The 19,758-nt window shown below is 37.4% G+C and overlaps 1 protein-coding gene across 1 annotated transcript in view; it reads right to left on the reverse strand.

The window, feature by feature from the left end:
* ADAMTSL1 (ADAMTS like 1) overlaps positions 1-12,860 on the reverse strand; it is a 365,777-nt gene extending 352,917 nt beyond the window's left edge. The window contains exon 1 of the mRNA XM_086629918.1: positions 12,726-12,860. Within this exon, the coding sequence (XP_086486044.1) occupies positions 12,726-12,860 (135 nt within the window). The remainder of the gene's footprint in view (positions 1-12,725) is intronic.
* Between the last annotated feature and the right edge of the window lie 6,898 nt (positions 12,861-19,758).

Below are 19,758 nucleotides of genomic sequence, written 5' to 3' on the forward strand. Positions count from 1 at the left end.
ACAGAAAAACAGACTTTTAAGGGTGGAGGAATCCTTAAAATTGGAGGTTCCCACCCTGGGGACCAGTAATTATGACTAGAGTATAGCTGCTGAAAAGTATTATGCATGCTGCAAAGAGAACAAAGGCAAAGGTGCATACACAATATATTGATGATATCCAATTGCCTTTTCCCACTTTCAGGTCACTGTCATCTATCTTATCCAGGAAGACTTCCTTTTGCTAAAATTTGTTTGAACTTGATAAAATTGTTCGTCTATAACATCATTTGGTCATGAGAGCCTGTAAAAGAATAAGAAGGGACATAGTATGTTAAAAAGATGTTGGCTGAGACCAACGTGTTCTCAGGTAGGGACCATCAGGGATTGGTTTTGGATATGGACTTCAGCCTTGTTGCTGGAGGAACTGATATTAATAGCAATCATGTCACTAAGGGAGACTATCTTTCCAAACATGTATAGTTACTAACAACAGGATACTGAGATTTCTGGATGCAGCAGCTCAGACAGTTCTTCCTCAACGAGTTACTAAATCTGTAAGAGGAAGCACTATTTTAAATCTGGTAATCTAGACAGAGAAATTATAGAACTTGTCATAGAAAATAGTCTCATGAAAAAGTAGACAATTGTGCTCTTCCAATTATACTCTTTGAAGAAAATTTGAGGTTCTTCAGACTATAACTAATAAATAAATAGAAAGAAATAGAAAAAGTGGGGGAAAAAAGGGGGGAAAAAAGGACAGTTCTGCACTGAGGAGGGAATCAAGGTGAAAGAATGTTTATATGCAGCTGGGAAATCAAGTAAAGATATTTTCTCCCATAAGAAAGGTGATATAGAACATGAGGAGAAAGTTAAAACTGGAAACAGAACTCCTGGTACGGAAAGCAAAGCAACCACGTAAGGAAGAGTTTAGTATTTTAAGGCACTCAAGTCAGAAGGCAGAAAGCTATTCATCCATCCCACAACATCAAGATTAAAAAATAAACAAACAAAAAAATCTGACAGGGCAGTCTTCTCAGATTTCTTTTGTAAGATAAATGTAAAAGACAACATAAGCAGAGTTGGAAATATTTCTAACTATCAAAGCAATGAGGCTTTGGAATAACCTTGTACTAAAAGCAGTAGACAGAACAACTTAAATAGAACTTTGATGAGTCTTGAGAGGTTTATAAAATGAATTACAGGGTGATGTTTCCTGCAACAGGGGGTATATTCCATTCCTATATTTCTTTTTGTCTTTCCCTCTTGTTATCTTCATGCACTAAATTTGGACATAGTTTGCTCAAAAGGAAGTGAAAGGTACTTTTGGCATGTACCTCACAGAAGATTGTACTCAAGTATCCTTGACTTTACTTGAGTCCTATACAAAGTTTTCAGAGATGAACTATAGAATTGGTATTTAGGAAATAAAATTTAACGCAGAAACGATTGGAAAAAAAACAGATGTGAAAACTGGCAGGACTTGGTTAACACAGATCCCAATTTATTTATATCCCACAGAATGAGACAATCTCTTAAGAAGGGAATGAGAAGAAATAGCAGATGTAGAGAGTCCAGGCATATATATAGAAAAAAAAAAAGGATAAAATAATTTGAAATTTTTAAGAAGTACTTAAGAATTGAGGTAAAATAAGGAAGAAGAAATGATAGAAAGAGAGGTAGATAATAAAATGCTTGTTTTTCTTTACTGTTTATTTATTTCAACCTGTTTATAACTAAATACCAATATTAAAAAATCAAGATGGTATAATTTCCTGGGGGCAATACAGAGCGATTGTCTGAGAAACCAGAGATCAGGTTAGATCAGGTTAGGAAAGCTAAAGCCCTGAGAGAGTTAAATCTGGCCAGGGACATCAAGGGCAACAAGAAAAACTTCTATAGATATGTCAGTGACAAAAAAGAGATCTAGGGAAAATGTAGGCCCTCTCCAGAAGGAAACTGGGGACCTGGCTACCTGGGATATGGAGAAGGCTGAGGCTCTCAATGACTTCTTTGCGTCAGTCTTCACTGGCAAGAGATCCAGTGGCACAGCCCAAGTCACAGAAGCCAAAGGCAGGGACTGGGAGAATGAAGAACTGCCCACTGTAGGAGAAGATCAGGTTCGGACCATCTAAAGACCCTGAAGGTGGACTAGTCCATGGGACCTGATGAGGCGCATCCGCGGGACCTGAGGGAACAGGCAGATGAAGTTGCTAAGCCACTATCCATCATATTTCAGAAGTCGTGGCAATCTGGTGAAGTTCCCAATGACTGGAAAAGGGGAAACATAGTCCCCATCTTTAAAAAGGGGAAAAAAGAAGATCCAGGGAACTACAGGCCAGTCAGTCTCACCTCTGGGCCCAGCAAGATCATGGAGCAGATCCTCCTGGCGACTATGCTAAGGCACATAGAAAACAAGGAGGTGATTGGTGACAGTCAACATGGCTTCACTAAGGGCAAATCCTGCCTGACTAATTTGGTGGCCTTCTATGATGAGGTTACGGCATTGATGAATACGGGAAGAGCAACTGACATCGACTACCTGGACTTATCCAAAGCATTTGATACTGTCCCACACGACATCCTTGTCTCTAAACTGGAAAGACATTATTTTTGATGGATGGACCCCTTGGTGGATAAGGAATTGACTGGATGGTTGCACTCAAAGAGTTGTGATCAACGGTTCAATGTCCAAGTGGAGGTCAATGACGAGTGGTGTTCCTCAGGGGTCAGTACTGGGGCCAGTGCTGTTTAACATCTTTGTTGGTGACATGGACAGTGGGCTCGAGTGCACCCTCAGCAAGTTTGCAGATGACACCAAGTTGTGTGGTGTTGTGGACGCACTGGAGGGAAGGGATGCCATCCAGAGGGACCTTGACAGGCTGGAGAGGTGAGCCTGTGAGAACCTCATGAAGTTCAACAAGGCCAAGTGCAAGGTCCTGCATGTGGGTCAGGAGAATGCCAAGCACAAGTACAGGCTGGGCAGAGAATGGATTGAGAGCAGCCCTGAGGAAAAGGACTTGGGAGTGCTGGTGGATGAGTAGCTCAACATGAGCTGGCCATGTGCGCTGGCAGCCCAGAAAGCCAACCGTGTCCTGGGCTGCATCCAAAGGAGCTTGTCTCACAGGTCAAGGAAAGTGATTCTGCCCCTCCACTCTGCTCTCGTGAGACCCCACCTAGAATACTACATTCATCTCTGGAGTGCCCAACACAAGAAGGACATAGAGCTGTTGGAGCAAGTCCAGAGGAGAGCCACAAAGATGATTTGAGGGCTGGAACACCTCTGCTATGGAGACAAGAACAAATATTGTTGCTACTGAAGGAGATCAGGTAAGATTGACACAGAGCAAAAACCTACATGGAACAGAAATAAGCTTTTCATTCAAATAGTAATCTCTCTGTAGATGACTAATCTTTGCGTAAGATATTGTAGGCATAAAAGGTTGTACAAGATGGTGCAAACGTTCAGTAAATTTATTCTGAAATCACACTCCAGTAACAGTCTCTGCATAGTGGAAAAAATATTACAGTTTATTATAATTTCAAGGCTATATATTACATGTTGTATATCACATAGCAGAATTTTTCTGATAAACTCATTGTTTAGACTCTACCAGTAGTCTTTTGCTTCTTGCTTTCCCAAAAGTCTGCAAAAAATCTGGTATGATCAGACTGACAAACATCTTGTTATAAGGCATAATGGAGTAGAGCCAATGTATTTGGATACAGGCCTGCACTACTCATCTGAAAGCTACAAGTAAGGAAGAGAAGCCATGGAAAACATACAAGAATAAAACCGAAGCTGACTTGAATGTGATATTCAAATAAGGATTTAATAAGACAATTATGGAATGTTAATTAAAAATGCCAACAAATTAAATACATTCATCATGATTTAACAATTCAGTATGTGGCAACTGATCATTGAAACCACATTGTGGTTAATGGTACTGCAATAGAGGATGAGCATTTTAATATTTATTCTGATTCTGTGGTCATCCATTCATTCATAGCTTTTCAAGTAATTATCATTCTAAACCTAGATGTCAAGAGCAGAGCAAATGCTACAAAACTCTTCTGCATACAGCCACTTGATTCTGACCATGTACAGGTTTTAGCCAGGTCTACAAACCCACTTGCTGCTTTCTTTATCTGAACGTTGAAATATGTGCATTTTTTCTACAGGTATGCTTGTACAAAGTCACTTCTAAAAGTTTATCCTCTTTAGCACTGTAAGGTTTGTAGCAACTATGAGATGAAGATCACACCAAAATCCTCAAAAAAACCCACCAAAACCTGGGGAAAAAAGGAAGAGAAAGAGACCTATGGAAAGGGAAACAGAATTTCTAGCACTGACAGTGAAGATGTTAGAACCCAAGCATTCTGATCATTAGCGTTAACTATATACTTATCCACCAGTGCTTTTAGCTGATAATGAAATTGGCACTGACCCATTTAACACAGTTCAGGAGCAGGAGTTTTCTAAACCCTGCATCAGTGTCCTAGGCCAGAGGCAACTCAATAAAGCAGGCCAGGATATGATGGCACACATAACAGCTAGGAAATATGCAGGCATACAGACGTACTTTTAGGTCAGAAAACTAAATTTAGACTCTGAACCCTGCCAGTGATTTTTCAGTAGTCTAATTTTTCTAGGAATAATTCCCTGGCATAGCTTAGTGTAACCCAAAAAGGAAAACATTTAAGCATTTCTAGCATTCCCTAATCTGCCCTATGTGCTACCTCTCCCTTAGATAGTCAAAGATCCCTAGGCTGGATTCTCCAGCCCTCATCCTCAGGAGGCAGCCTGGGCCCATGTGAACAGCGAATGGAAAAAAATAATCCCTCTTTCATTTGCAGTGATGCTGAGAGGCATTGACCAAGGCTGGAGGACTGCAGACAGAGTCTCTATTAAACTGTAAGAGGCAGAGTTGATCCCAAAGTCAGTGTGTGCACTGAGCACTGTGTTCAGTGCAGCTAGGAAAGCCCTGTAAAACTAGGAAGCAAAAGCCGTGTTGGTGAAAAGCATGTGGTCCTAAAGCATCACAGACCATAGCTCTGAAATGTCTTTATGACTACTGGAAAAGTAAAACTGAAAGAATCATCTGTGACTTGTTCCTTCAATCTGTTTCAGACAACTTAAGTTGTGTGAATATTTACTAAAATGTCTACATTACTTCAGACTTCTGAGACTCATGTTGCAAACATGGCATCTAGATGGGCAAATGCACATTATAAAGGAGTATGTATACTTGTATCTGCAATTAACTATATATAGCATATACGTATTAGATACATGCATGCAAAGAAAGAAAGAAAGCTAACAGAACTTCAGAGACATAGCAGCCTAACACAGAAATGTGAAGGTATGAGGAATGCTAAACTTCCAAGCAGCTAAAGCTATGCAACAACATTTTTACTAGCATGATCAGTTAATATTCATAAAATAGAAAATCAGCAAACATTTGCCTAATAGAAGAAAAAGGTATTCTTAATCAAGAATATGATCTGTCCAACAAAAAGGAACACGTCCCTCCAAAATGTTTACACGAGTTACTCATTTCATCATCACTAGTTGTTAAAATATTATAGCTCTTTTTGCTCATGCTTTGCCTTCCGTAGAGCAATTTGAGGTGAAATTCATGATCTCAGGTGAAGGAGGAAGTTTGGAATACCTCAGGTCAGTATCCTGTCTTCCTTGCTAGAAACCTTTTATATCATTCTTTCATCTACTTGATGCTTACTCTTCACTTGTTGTACCTTAATCAATAAATTTCATAAAAATTATTATATAAATTTTGCTAATGATATAAAAAATAGGAATCTCATTTTAATGAAGTACAGCATTATAAAACAGTGATGTTGAGTGTTTGCTTTGAAAAGCTAGAACTATGCATATTTTGAGTGTAATAACTTTCAACTAATTTCGATCATGAACTATTTACACTACAGCTGAAATTTGCAGTTTCAAAAGACCTTTATTAAAATGCACGGAAGCAAGATTTGCACACATAAAGAGCATCCCCATATTGTATTTGTGCAAAATAAGCTACTAGTGATTTGAATTAAGCTCATGCAGAGTGGAAACAGTTTAATGAAAAAAGAGTTTCCAGTACTTCAGTGAAGCAGACAGAAAAGCTATTTAATCTGATGGAAACTAGGGAAATTTTCAGTTTTAGAGAAGAGGTATCTGGAACAGATATGTATAAATTTAACTCTGTTTAAGTACTGTGGTAGACGAAACAGTGTTCCATATCATTACACAAACAATGGCTTAGTTGTGTTTCAATTTTTCATTTTCCTAATGTGGGCAAGGCTAACAACTCAGTCTTTCTAAAAACAGCCTCCTTTCCTCCTGCGTCAACTCCAGCACTAGATACAGCCACGGGACAGTTTTGGCAGCTGTGGGACCTGAATTCAAAACTTTGGAATGCAATCTTTTCCTGAGCAGTAGTATCTTGACTGGCTTTCTAATAGAAAAAGAAAAATATAGGAACAGCTAGGGATCCAAAACATTCAATGGTCATGTTTCTATTTTTAAAGGGATGTAAATATTACCATTAAGAAGCAATCAGAAAAATAGACAAGAAAGCATTAAAACCTTTTGGTATCTGAGTACTTGTAAACGTTTAGAATTAAGGCAAGTAGGAAATGCCAATGATCAATCCTATTTTTTGTTTTTGACATCCCACAAATCTCTAAACATATTTGATACTTTCTCTTTTTAAAGAAGGTGAATCTTTAAGATAAAAACATGGATCAATTTAGGCCAATTTAATATGGAGCAAGCAAATAACAATTTTTTAAAGTATAGACTGAAAAACTTTGGGCAACCTGGTTTAGTGGAGGGTTTCCCTGCCCATGGCAGGGGGGTTGGAACTAGATGATCTTTGAGGTCCTTTCCAACCCTAACCATTCTATGATTCCATGATTTCAAAACAACTATGTCAGGAAATTATTTTTGCTTAGAACAGTCCATGCTCAAAACAGTAAGTGGATAAGAAGCAGTCATGAATGTGATCTGAATCATGAGACAAAAGTTTAACAAAATAGATTTTTAAAGATTACTCTGACATATTAAAGAACTTGACAAACATCAGTTATTAGAATAGTAACACGAAGGATGATTCATGATTCATAGATTCATAGATTTCTAGGTTGGAAAAGACCTTAGAGATCATCGAGTCCAACCATCCCTAATCCCCATTAAACCATATCCTCAAGTAGCTCATCCACCCTATTCTTAAACACATCCAGGGATGGGGACTCAACCACTTCCCTGGGCAGCCTATTCCAGTGGCTGACAACCCTTTCAGAGAAGAAATACTTCCTAACATCCAACCTGAATCTCCCCTGACTAAGCTTATGCCCATTTCCTCTTGTTCTATCTCCCATCACTAATGTAAAGAGCCCTTCCCCTAACTCCCCACCATCTTTTCTCAAGTATTTATAGGCCGTAATCAGGTCTCCCCTCAGCCTCCTCTTCTCCAGATGTTACTCAGTAAAGTCAGAACACAATTTATCAGCTGGTGGCCAAGTGATTTTTCTGAACTGATGAAACAGCTGAGACAGGTTATATGGAAGAAGAGAATCCCAATATCTGTAGTCAAGTTCCCATTTCACAAAAAAAAAAAAAAAAAAAAAAAAAAAAAAAAAAAAGAAGGTTGCTCTCGTCTCTAAAGATAAGAAAGTCTGCCATAGCAGTGATGTTTAACCCGTAGCCTAGAGGCATCCTGTTACTCTAAAGAAACCAAGGGGTTACGGCATGAAAGTCAGCTTCACAAACCATGTTCTGCCATGCCGTGCAGCTTCTACAGGTGGTCTGTGAGAAGTCAGCGACCTGATTGTTTCCCACTGCTTTCCTAATCATTCCAGGCAAAGTCCCAGTTTCATTTGGATCTCTCTGAGGGCATTATTTTCCAGAGAACTCTTAAACAACTCCTAGTTTCTGGCTGCAAGTAGACATTTAGGCAGCTCTGCTTTACACCCCTTGTAAAAAAAGCTTAGACATTCTTCTCAGATTTTCTTCATTGTGTACAGGGTTTGTTTTCATTGTTACTTCGTAACGATGCAGAGAAACTCTAGTCAATAACTTAATCTCAGATGCAGACCTCAGCACAGATTATCTAAGTTTTAAAATAATTTCTCAGTACAAGAATTACTTCTTATAGAGTTGCCTTAGGATTCATGAATCCCAAAGAGCATTATCCCTGACTTTCAGGAACACAGAAACTTTCACAAAATTTTAGATACATAATCTTTGGGACGTTCTTTAAATTAGGAATTTGTTTCACTCTAAGTTTTGTTTCCTCTAAACATTCTAAATCCTTGTGCTCTATCATATTTTAATTATATTGCCCTAGTTTTTAAATTATTTTCAATATTTTTTCCAGAAAAAGAAAGAAAACTAACATAATGTAGGAAATGAGAGTTTCATACCTCAATGGTTTCCATTGAGTAATTTTCTTAGTGTAATCTCAGCTATTGGCTTTTCACAAGACAGAAAATGATAATAATATAAATCTTCCTCTGGCTTCCAGTAATTTCTCCTCCTTGAAGTTAATGACGGTAGAGTTACACTGATAGCCACACCAATGTACTTGGGGTTTAGTGCTTATATTGAAATGAAGTCTTTAAGGTCTAACGACTACAGTATTAAGAGGCTAAGTGATGTTATTTGCAAGGATGGAAATATAAGCCAAAGATAAAGAAACAATCTCTGTGAGCCATTTCAATGACGAAGATAAAGCCTACCGACTGTGGAAACGGGGCATCTACTATAGAATCATAGAATGGTTAGGGTTGGAAGGGACCTCAAAGATCATCTAGTTCCAACCCCCCTGCCATGGGCAGGGAAACCCTGCCTCTACTACACCAGGTTGTTCAAAGCCTCATCCAGCCTCGCCTTGAACACTTCCAGGGATGGGGCAGCCACAACTCTTCTAGGCAACCTGTTCCCGAGCCTCACCACACTCAGAGTGAAGAATTTCTTCCTTATATCTAATCTAAATCTATCCTCTTTCAGTTTAAACCCATTGCCCCTTGTCTTATCACCATATAGTCTTGTAAAAAGTCCCTCTCCAGCTTTCCTGTAGGCCCCCTTTAGGTACTGGAAGGCTGCAATAAGATCACCCCAGAGCCTTTTCTTCTCCAGGCTGAACAGCCCCAACTCTCTCAGCCTGTCTCCATAGCAGAGGTGCTCCAGCCCTCAGATCATCTCCATGGCCCTTCTCTGGACTCACTTCAGCAGCTCCATGTCCTTCTTGTGCTGGGGACTCCAGAGCTGAACACAGTATTCCAGGTGGGGTCTCACGAGAGCAGAGCAGAGGGGCAGAATCACCTCCCTCGACCTGCTGGCCACGCTTCTTATGTTGCAGCCCAGGATATGATTGGCTTTCTGGGTTGCCAGCGCACATTGCTGGCTCATGTTGAGCTTCTCCTCAACCAGCACTCCCAAGTCCTTTTCCTCAGGGCTGCTCTCAATCCATTCTCCGCCCAACCTGTTCTTGTGCTTGGGATTGCCCCGACCCTCGATGGTGCAGCAAAAACAATGACATTCTGTTCTATATTCTTTATTGGATGTTGGCTATCGCTAGCTAAGATATTTGGGTTAACTTATACTTCCTAACACACAAGCTTGCAAAGAACTGCTTAAAACTGCCTTGCAAGCAGGTTGTGTGAGTGTTTCCTCATTAAACATATTTGCTATATTAACTGATAGCAAAAAACAAAAGCTCCTTTGATCTCTCCAACTTTTGCTGGGAAGTGCAAAAATAAAAATAAAAGTGTAATAACACCTTTTATTACAACACCATTGCTAACAGCTTTAAGGCACAGGCCCAGAAAGCTATACACGTCTGTTTGCTGACTATGGCCATTGTTTCATTTATAAGAGACTTATCTGGTGCTTCTGGAAACTCATCTCTTCTCCCAGATTTTTATGGAGTTATGAGGATATTACTTTTCAACATCAGAAGTGAATCAACCTTTTCAGATGCTCTCAGCTACCCGCAGAAATAGTCACACATAACCTGTTTATGAAGAGCGAAGACACATTCTTCACATAGTAACTTCTAAATCTGGACAATCATCCTGAATTTTCCTACAAAGCATCATATAAGCTCATGTCACCATCAGGAGAAAATACAGAGGTTAAAGATTTTTATAAATAATACTTCAGACACTAGCTGCACAGCTTTCATTGAGGCTCTGTGTGCACACCAATTTAGTAAAGTTTCTAACAGATAAGCTTACCTTGTGTTACTCACAGGACTTTTAAAAAGAATCAAAGTGGGAGATTTATTTGGGAAGTACGATAAAAAGGTTGTTTGAAAAACATCTTTGCAGTAGATTTTCTTGTTAGATACACCATGATCACAGTGAAAATCACAGGAAAAAATGATTGGTCATATGAACTGAGGAAAAATTGATCCTGAAATATAGCTTGTGCTTTCTGTTCTGGAAAACAATATCTCTGCCTCTGCAACAGTTTTTGTATCACTCCAGCGAAGCCACTTGTAGTATTTTTTCTGTTATGCTAGTAATCACATACTCTTTGCTCTTGAAGATGCCTTACCTGTTATTTTGACAGACAATGATACTGAGCACTCATGATTACATCTGAGGTCAACAGTTCCCCTCTGAACTTATTGTTATGTCATGTGAGGTGAATGGATACTTGTGTCTCAGAGCACTCAATATACGTAGATGCTTTTAATGTTAGTGTCTGTGAGCCTTTGAGTCTACATCCATAAAATCAGAACAATATCCTGTCTATACCACAGAAATTTAGGAAACCAAATTCACTAATATTTGAGAAACAGAAATTTAGTTTAAGCGCCAGAGAAAAACCCTTGTTGAAATTAATGCTTGTTTTCGAAACAAAGTCTGCGTAGCACACAGTAAACAAGTCATGAGACCACATATACATTTCAAACATTTCAGGCAATATGCAGAAAAGTTACTTCAAGCTCTCCCATACTATCTGCTCCCTACCGAACCAATCATGCAGAGGAAACAATATATGTTTCTATAGTTGTAGACAGTATCACAAAGAGATTAGATTGGAGATAAAGTTTCTTAAGTTATACCTAAACGAAGATTGCAGTCATATTTTCTGTGCAATATTCTTTCAGCGTAGCTGTGTTTTTGTACATACATAGATGTACAGAAAGATCACAGAAACAAGACGGCATCCTTGTGAAATAACAATAAAAAAGAACACTACACTGAAGTCGAATCTATGAATAATTTGCAGTGTATTTCTGCTTGTGTGAACGCAATCACAATACACTTATAAACAAGCATAAGACCAGCACAACTCAGAAAAATAACAATTCAGTTCACTAGTAGCAACAAACCGGTAATAAAATGCTTCTTGCCTCTCTGGACCACAAAGAATAAATGGTTTTAATGTATAGTGATTTCAGCCATGACTCCTCAACGAGCGGATGGGGGTAGCAGAAGACCAGCACGCTCTGTTCAACGAATTGATATTTTCCTGGTGGTAAAGCAGTTGCCTGATACAATCCTGAACCGCCATAAAATTACTCACAGTGGTAGAACAAAGTGTTGGTTTTCCCTGATCTGAAATCTCTTTTAGCAGTTGTAAAGCACTAGGGATAACTTGTCTGAGAGCGAATGGATTAGTACACACATAGTGGATTGTTTAATTCCTTCACTCCTTTTGTTAACTGGATTCTTTGACCTGAGCAACAAAACTATCAAAAGACATTCACCCCATCCTTCTGAAGTCCTAGCTCTACACGTTCCCATCAGTGATAATTGGCTAACATTCACTCATGCACTAAGAAAGGTAACTAAGAAAGGCATTGCCCTCTGAGGCTATGAGAAAAAGTTGATTAAAAAGGCGGTAAGCATGGCTGTGCCAACACTTAATTATTCTAGAGTCACTTTCCTTTTCTTTTCCTGTCCTGTAAAGTCTTCATTTTGAACTTTAGTCCCTAAAATACATCATCAATTCATGGTAATATCAGAAGCTAATGCACCACCGCTTCTGTTAAAACACCATGTGTTGAACATCATAATATATCAGCCCTTGAAAATATCAGCCCTACAAATTCACTGCAGTTTAAAATCAGTTGGCTTGCTTTATTTCTTATTGAAGCATGATTAAGCATGACTCCCAAGTTCTTTATTTCCACATTCTTTCCTTTAAAACCATCAGAGAATTAGCTGCTAAACAGATGCAAAATCCTTCAGACCTGAAACATGTATCTTGCCAGGCATATATAAAAGATAGTGGAAATATATTTTTCATAAAACTGTTTTTCGTGTTTGTTGCATTGTTTGGTGTACTTTACAAAATTATTCTTTTCAAAGTACTATTCACTTTTCACTTAATCTGCAAATTTAACTTTACCTATTCATGTTCAATAAAAAATAAACTCCCTTTGTATGTGCAAATCAAACAGTGGTAGCAAATACACTGCCAAAATTCTAAAAGAGAAAAATTCTCATTAGAAAGCAAAAGACCATTCTGAGCTACTTTTGAAAAAGTCTGTCCTTAAAATAATGAAACCTCATATGCTTTTAACATCCCTCCTACGAAAAGTTTTTATTTACATGGAATTTTCAATATTTTTAGGGTGACATTTTAATGTAGCAAATCTAATTGTGTGACTTTCTATAAATTGATGAAGTAGGATGAAAGACTTATCACAAAAATCTTTGCAAAATTTCTGCAAGCATTTCTGATCAAATATTTTAGAATAATAGAAGATTCCTACCGGATCTTCTGTTTTGTGGTTATTCAGCAAATCAGATAGGAAATCATCGTGAAGACTTTCTCTCCGAATCAATGTAAATTCACGTAGGAAAACTGCTCCTTGATTTTGATCTCCACAAACCTGGAAGGAAAACATGGTATTAGGAAAAGAGAAATTTTAATTCTGTCATAGAGACAATCATAATATCCAGTAAAATCAGACTATAAGATTAAAATGTCTATTAATGATCCTTTGCCTTCCATTACTAAACTAATTCTAGCAGGCCATCATTGTCATTAATGAAAACAAAGACATGCATTTAAAGAAAGTCATTAAGTTAATGAATAACTGTCATTTAAGTGAGATTCTGTCGTAAAATAAGCTTCTATGTTGTTACTTATAGCTGGAGTCTGTAAGAGTTAACAGTTAAAACATCTTTTGTGAAATGAATTAATATTTAGGGTGTATTTCTACTTTTTTGGAACAGATCATGTTTGTCCAGTATTTTGAGTGCTCTATCATAAAAAGTTAGACTTTAAAACTTCTGAGGGCCAGAAAAAAATCGTATAAGTACTTTGGCTAGCAAGTTTAAATATGAACATGCAACCAAAATTGTGACGTTACATCTATTGTTTTGAAGTTTAGGAGGATACATAAGCTATTTGAGACAGAGGTTGTTTCTTCAGTAAGTGTTTAACCAATACCTATTAAAATGTCCCAGTTACTATTATGACATTGTTATAGTTTCTGAAAACAAATAAAGACAACAAATCCACGCCATTCTCCTTGCTCTCATATCCTTTTTTAATTTGGTCTTCTAAGCCAAAGAATGATAATTTTTCTTAGGTATAAAGTAAATTTTAAATGTTGGAAACTGATGAACTATCAGAGATGGTGTTTTCCGTGTTAAAAGAATATGTTCCTTTTTGTTAGATTGACTGTAAAGATTTCGAACTACAGGTAAAATATCCATAAATGTTAACAGCCAGAAATAAAGACTATATTATCAACTGGAAATCTGATAAGTTTTTCAGTTTCTAGCACTTCACAACATATTTCGAAGGTGTCTCAGCTTGAGAGAATAGTTTGTTTTACGGAAATGATTAAGTAGGAATATTTCATATGTTAGTATTTGACAACAGAGACTGTAACTCTGGTATGAATTAGGCAAGTGTAACAATCATAGATAGTTTTTTAATATGAGATACTGATTTATCTTCCTATAAAGGTATGTGAGATACACATGGATGGTAATTGTGTAGTTTGGAGTTTCTGGTTATCTTTTTCTTTCTCCATCTGAAGGACAAGATACTATAATCAGGAATGGTAGATATGGTATTTCTTTATATGTTTAAGATAAGCATAGGACTCATAAAAAGACTGTGGTTACTACTTACGAGCATTGTGTCACTAAATTTATTTTACTAAGAAGAAAGTCCATGCTCTGCTGCTTTTCTTATGACTATTTCTTGTATTCATCCTTCTGCATAGCCAGATGTCATAGTTACCCTGGCTCTACTTATCCTAGCTGAGAAGCTCAGAGAAAAAGAAGGGCCTGGGAGTACCATGAACATGATGTGTAGTGTCCAGGGGGAGGATGAAGTATAGATTTGCCTTTTCACTCCCTGCAAGTAAGTTGGTATTGCTGTTTGGGAAGAGGCAGTCCTCCCTGGCAGCTGGGAAGTGACATCAGAGCTGTTGTAAAGCTAGTACAGGTATAATGGGGTGACAAGAAGGAGATGAACTAATAAAATTAAAGTGGAGGATGGAAATATCTTAATATGAAATGGGTAATGGGAAGAAGAGTCCCTGAATCCATACTCTACACTGGTTAACTTAGCAAACTTTTTATTTGACATGAGTCTCTTGTCTCTAGTAGCAAAGTACAGGACACCTAATTCTTTTGGTTACTTTCAGCTCTTCTGCTGTAATTTTTATGTTAAAAATAATAAAAAAAAAGTTAAAAAAAAAAGTTAAAAAATAGAAAAGAAAAGTGAACACTTTCCATAAAATGAACACAGTTTTACAATTACAATTTTTTAAAATTTTATATTTAGCTTCCCATTTGTGGATAACATTGAGAGATACACCCACTGATACTACTCTTTCACCATTGAGTCATGGCAGTGAAGAACCCTCAGGAATGTCAGAGGAAGAGACATGTATGTGCCCAAAAGAAAAAGAAGTTCCGCTACTGACACATACTCTTTTTGTAATAACTATTACAGACAAATCATTATCTTACCAATAAAACCATCCCTGATATAGCTCGTATTTCATAAAAATTTTGCATCCCAGAAGAAGCAAAAAATGTTCAACGATAAAAGTTATTTCAAGAAAGGAAATCTGTAGTTTTATTTTACTTTTAAGTAACAGTCTCTACTCGTGATTTTAAACACTTATGGGCAGCAACTGTAATGATAAAATTAGGATTAATTAGATTTTCTTACAATTTTGTGCTTCTAATTTCAGAAGTCAAGTTACGAACAGTGTAGAAAAGTCAACTCCTCACCAATGAGTTACCTTCCCACTTTTCTTATTTTGACCCTATACAATTGCACCCAGATTCTACAAAATCTTTTCCTTATAAGAAGTCAGCTTCCTGTTATTACAATTTCTAACTGGTTTTCAAAAAGAAACCAAAGCTACAGAAGTACTGTTAACTTCTTAAGTTATCAATAGTTAAAACAAAGACTTCATAAAGAATGCATTTGCAGTATCAATAATCTCAATACAGTATTGCTAACCTTTAAAACTTAACTATTTACCATATCAATATTAAAGCTGTAACTATTTATAATTACATGGGAGGGAAGTAGATACCAGAGGCATTATTCTGGAAGAACAGACAGATCAATAGAGTTGAAAAAAGACATTAGGAAAATGAGGATGAAGGAAGATGAGAAAGAAAAAACAAGAAAAACAATGATAAAAGCATGAAATTTATTCTTTTTTTACTCAGCAAATCTGAATGATAAAGTCTTGAAAAAAGGTGAGAACTGAAAAACATGTAGTCATCTAAAAAAGGTTATTCCTCTCTTGATTTGTAGTGTACACTTTTCTGCTTTGAGCAGTAGCTCCTCCTGGGTTCACTGTAATTTAAACATCTGCTGACGACAGATAGAATTCTGGTAGAATATGGCCATCCTTACTGGGAGTGCTGGAATTAGTCCGTTTAAGATGAGTGTCAGTAAGTTGGATTAATGTCTGGAAAGACTGTTATCCATTTTTCGTGTTTCCTTAAAGTCTTGACTACGTACATATCACCATTCCATCCTCTCAGTAAACCTGTTATCAGTGTAATACAGCCACCACACCTCTCATCTCTGTTCCATCAGTTTATGATCAGACGGGCTTAGAAAACACTCTCCAAAAATAATACATCTGAACTCTTCTTGAGCAATGAGCAAACCACACAGAGAAAGAAAGAAAAAGAAAATGCAGCCTGGAGGAAATCTGACCCTTAGCAGCAGCAATCACCTGCAGCAATATGCAACTTTTTAAGAACCTGTAAATAGTGGAAATGAGGTGTCACTAATGCATACATGAAGATAAAGAGCATAGCATCAAAGTTTCTCAGCATGAGGAAGCTATCTGGGTATTCAGATGCCCAAATGGCATTATAAAGGAGACTTTTATGAAATTGAGGTGAGACAAAATTCCAGCAAATATCTAAGCTTATTGTTTTACTCAGTTTAGCTCAGTTCCTATCTCTTAGACCAGTGTAAAAAAAAATAATTGTTCCATTAGATTCACTGGTGTGAGTCCACAGGCCAGAAATCTTTGAGGAGTCAGGCAGACAAACACAGAATTAGAAAATAAAAGACCTAACACAAACCAGGTGGTGGAAAGATGCATCCCAGGCAACAGAGTGTTTTCTTGCACTTGAGTTCTGTCCCACTGTAAAAGTAGCTTCATTCATTTTGCTGTGACCAGCAAATAAAATAAACTACTAATACTTATTTGTTAACAAGATGTAATAGTGATACTTTGTTGAATTTAAGACACACAGGAATTTTAAAATCTGTTTTTTTAAGCTTACTGAGTTTTTCTGAGAGGCCTAGATTGTCTTGACAATGACAAGAATGATTACTTTTTCTTATTAGTAGTGTTCTAAAGCATGGATTTCTTGGATTTCATGACAGAAACAAACTAGAACAAGAAGCATGTGACAGAAATTAAGGTATTAAATACTAGAAAGGTATCAATGACATTTATAGTGAGAAATGAGGAATGCAGGCTTTTAACAAGACAAGTTATGGTGCAGCACCCTTTTAAACTCTACTCTAAACAGCATAGCAACTTGCACATGTATTTCAACTCCGAATTACTCTCAATAAAAGCTAACGACAACATTTCAATTCATTGCCTGCACACTTCCATGTGAAAGAGTGCCACACATTTATACGGATGACAAGAGCTTTACTGCTTCCCTCAGCCCTGCAAGACACAATCATTTAAGGAAAGGCATCTCAGGAGACTCACAGGTGTGTCTAAGCAGCTGCTAGCTGCCAAACGAGTTTGATTAGTACCACTGGAGCCTCAAGCAAATGTTGAACAAAATCTCCTAGGGAGTTCTGAAATAAGAAAATTATTATCATTGCCTTTAATCTTCTGTGGTTTTGTGCTGCAGTTTTGATCCACATTTTCTTTTCCTTTGTTTTCCAAAACGGAATTTGGATGGGTAGAGAGGGGTACAAGCCCAAGACCTGGTCTCAAATTCAGAAGCGATTATAGTCTGGCTCCAAATCTGAATTCTGAAAGCCATTTGTCTTAACCAAAGTCCATGTAAGAACTGAAAATATGCAGAGATTTTACAGTCTGATTCTGCCACTGTTAATCACTCTGAACACTTTTCATTCCTCCATGGAGAGCCAGAAAGTTATGCACAATTTAAAATCCATTCTGTATGTTTCCTTCTGGGAATTTCTTCAGTATGAACACACTACGATTTTCAGAGGAATACATGCAGAAGGAGATATTATCCTATTTAACTAAGGACATCGCTCTCCAAATGCTGTATTTCTGTATTACACATTAATACACATGTCCTTCAGAAATATTCAAAATTTTCCAAACAGATTTGCTAGGTCTCCACAGGGAAACATGAAGGCCCCAGTAATCATAGAGACTGTGTCAATGCATTTGTAATAGGGTTGATAATTTGAAGCCTTTACTGTCCTGAAGTCAGCTCTTACTCTAAATCAAAGACTAGAAGAATCTATGCCTAATGTGAATTGAGAGATAACGTAGACTCCAAAATGAAAAACATGATTTTTAGGCAGAGGTAGCAATACCTTCCACTTAGAGTTTTCTTTCTCTTTTACCATTGCGTTCTCACAGACTGAACTATGGTGTGAAGATGACTGTTCTCCCCACGGAAACTCCCTTCCCTTCTATAAAATTTCCATTTGGATTCAGTCCAAATAAATGATTCACTTGCCAAAAAAACAAGAAGAAAAACAAAAAGCTTTTTTTTTCCTTTCACTTTTTGTGAGGTCAGAGAAGATTATTTGTTTTATTTCTAGGCTGCTGTAACAAAATTAAAGGAAACTGTGGGCTATTGTACTAGGTCTGCCACAGGTGACAAGGTTAAGTTCCCAGTGACCCCACAGCTCAATGACAAATGTGCTCATGTGGGTGTATATAGCTTTCACATGACCATTTCCATTACTGGCGTGCTGGACAATCACCTACTGGTGTGGTGTCACTATACAGAATATATTTAACACCACATGAGAAAGCAGGAGAAAACTATAGTGATAGTATACATGACCCTTATGCAGCCACAGCAAGTAGAGATTGTAAGAAATTAGTCAGATTCTGGGGATGTTCTCTGTGTTTTCCTCTCACCTTCAATTCTTTATTACCCTTGGAAGAGGTTCAGTATCTCTACTGAAGGTAGAAGAGACTGTTCCAGGTCTAAGCTAACTGCTATCAGGAGGGTTTCTTCCTATCTTTCCTGTTAGTATGGCTTGAAGGGGAGTTCTCTTCGTTCATGTAGAATTTTTTTTTAAGGTAGCCTTTAGAGGTTAGATTCCCAGCTTTCCTTGGCACGGATAGTTAGTAGCTATTTCTTGCCTCACAACATTTACATTTTATGGCTTTGATTCTCAGCTTGTTAACTTACTTTTAAATGGAAGAAAAGGTTGTCAAGATTTACAAATTAAATCAATCCTAAAATAGCATTCTTCACTACTTCAATATCTGCTTCTAACATCTCAAAATAGGACTGCATGTCCTGGGAAGAATAAGTTTTATGACAGAAACAAACAAACAAAAAACAATAAAATCTTCAACCCTGTGGAAAACAAATTTTTCCTGAGACCTGAATATCAACAATATTGCTTTCTGATTCTAGTCTTTCCAAACAGCGACGATACTATTGTTTCTGAATTAACAGCCTGTCTCTCAGGAAACTGGCTACTGTTTGTAGTGGTTTTGTAGGCTTAGAATTTTTAAAGAGAGAAGGAGGTTCTTATTTGGCTTCTCTGAAGGTACTCACAAAGTCCCTCAAAATACAAACCCAAATAGCAATTTATTTCCCAAGGGAATGTTTTATTCAGCGGTGAAGTGTTCCCACCAGAAATCTTTTTGCTTGTCTTGAAATATATTTAATCTTTTTTTCTTTCGTCCCTGCCTTTCCACAGAGACTGAATTCATGATTATCTTAATGGTAATGCCCTGACTTCTTTTAAAGCTCTGTGAAGGAAATGTGGCTTTGTGCTAGTTATTTTCTGCTCTTAAACAGCCACAATAGAAGAGTCTGGTTAATGTATTCATTGAAGGAATTATCTAAGCTCCATTTCAGTCTCTTACTATAAATGAACAAAAGAAACAAAAAGTGATTTGCACTCAAGAATTACAGCATGAAGTGTCCCTCAAACAAAACCACCAGCTACTAACATCTTGGACAGACATTAGCAATGATGGGGATAAATTTGTAAAGCATGCACACGCCTACACTTGACCCACAGTGTACCAACAAGGGTGAAAGCCAATATGGCCCCATTAAATGGAGTGGCAAAAATGCAGAATGCACAAAACCACAGCA

The sequence above is a fragment of the Tauraco erythrolophus genome, chromosome Z, assembly GCF_009769465.1.
Source record: "Tauraco erythrolophus isolate bTauEry1 chromosome Z, bTauEry1.pri, whole genome shotgun sequence".
In the NCBI taxonomy this organism is placed as follows: Eukaryota; Metazoa; Chordata; class Aves; order Musophagiformes; family Musophagidae; genus Tauraco; species Tauraco erythrolophus.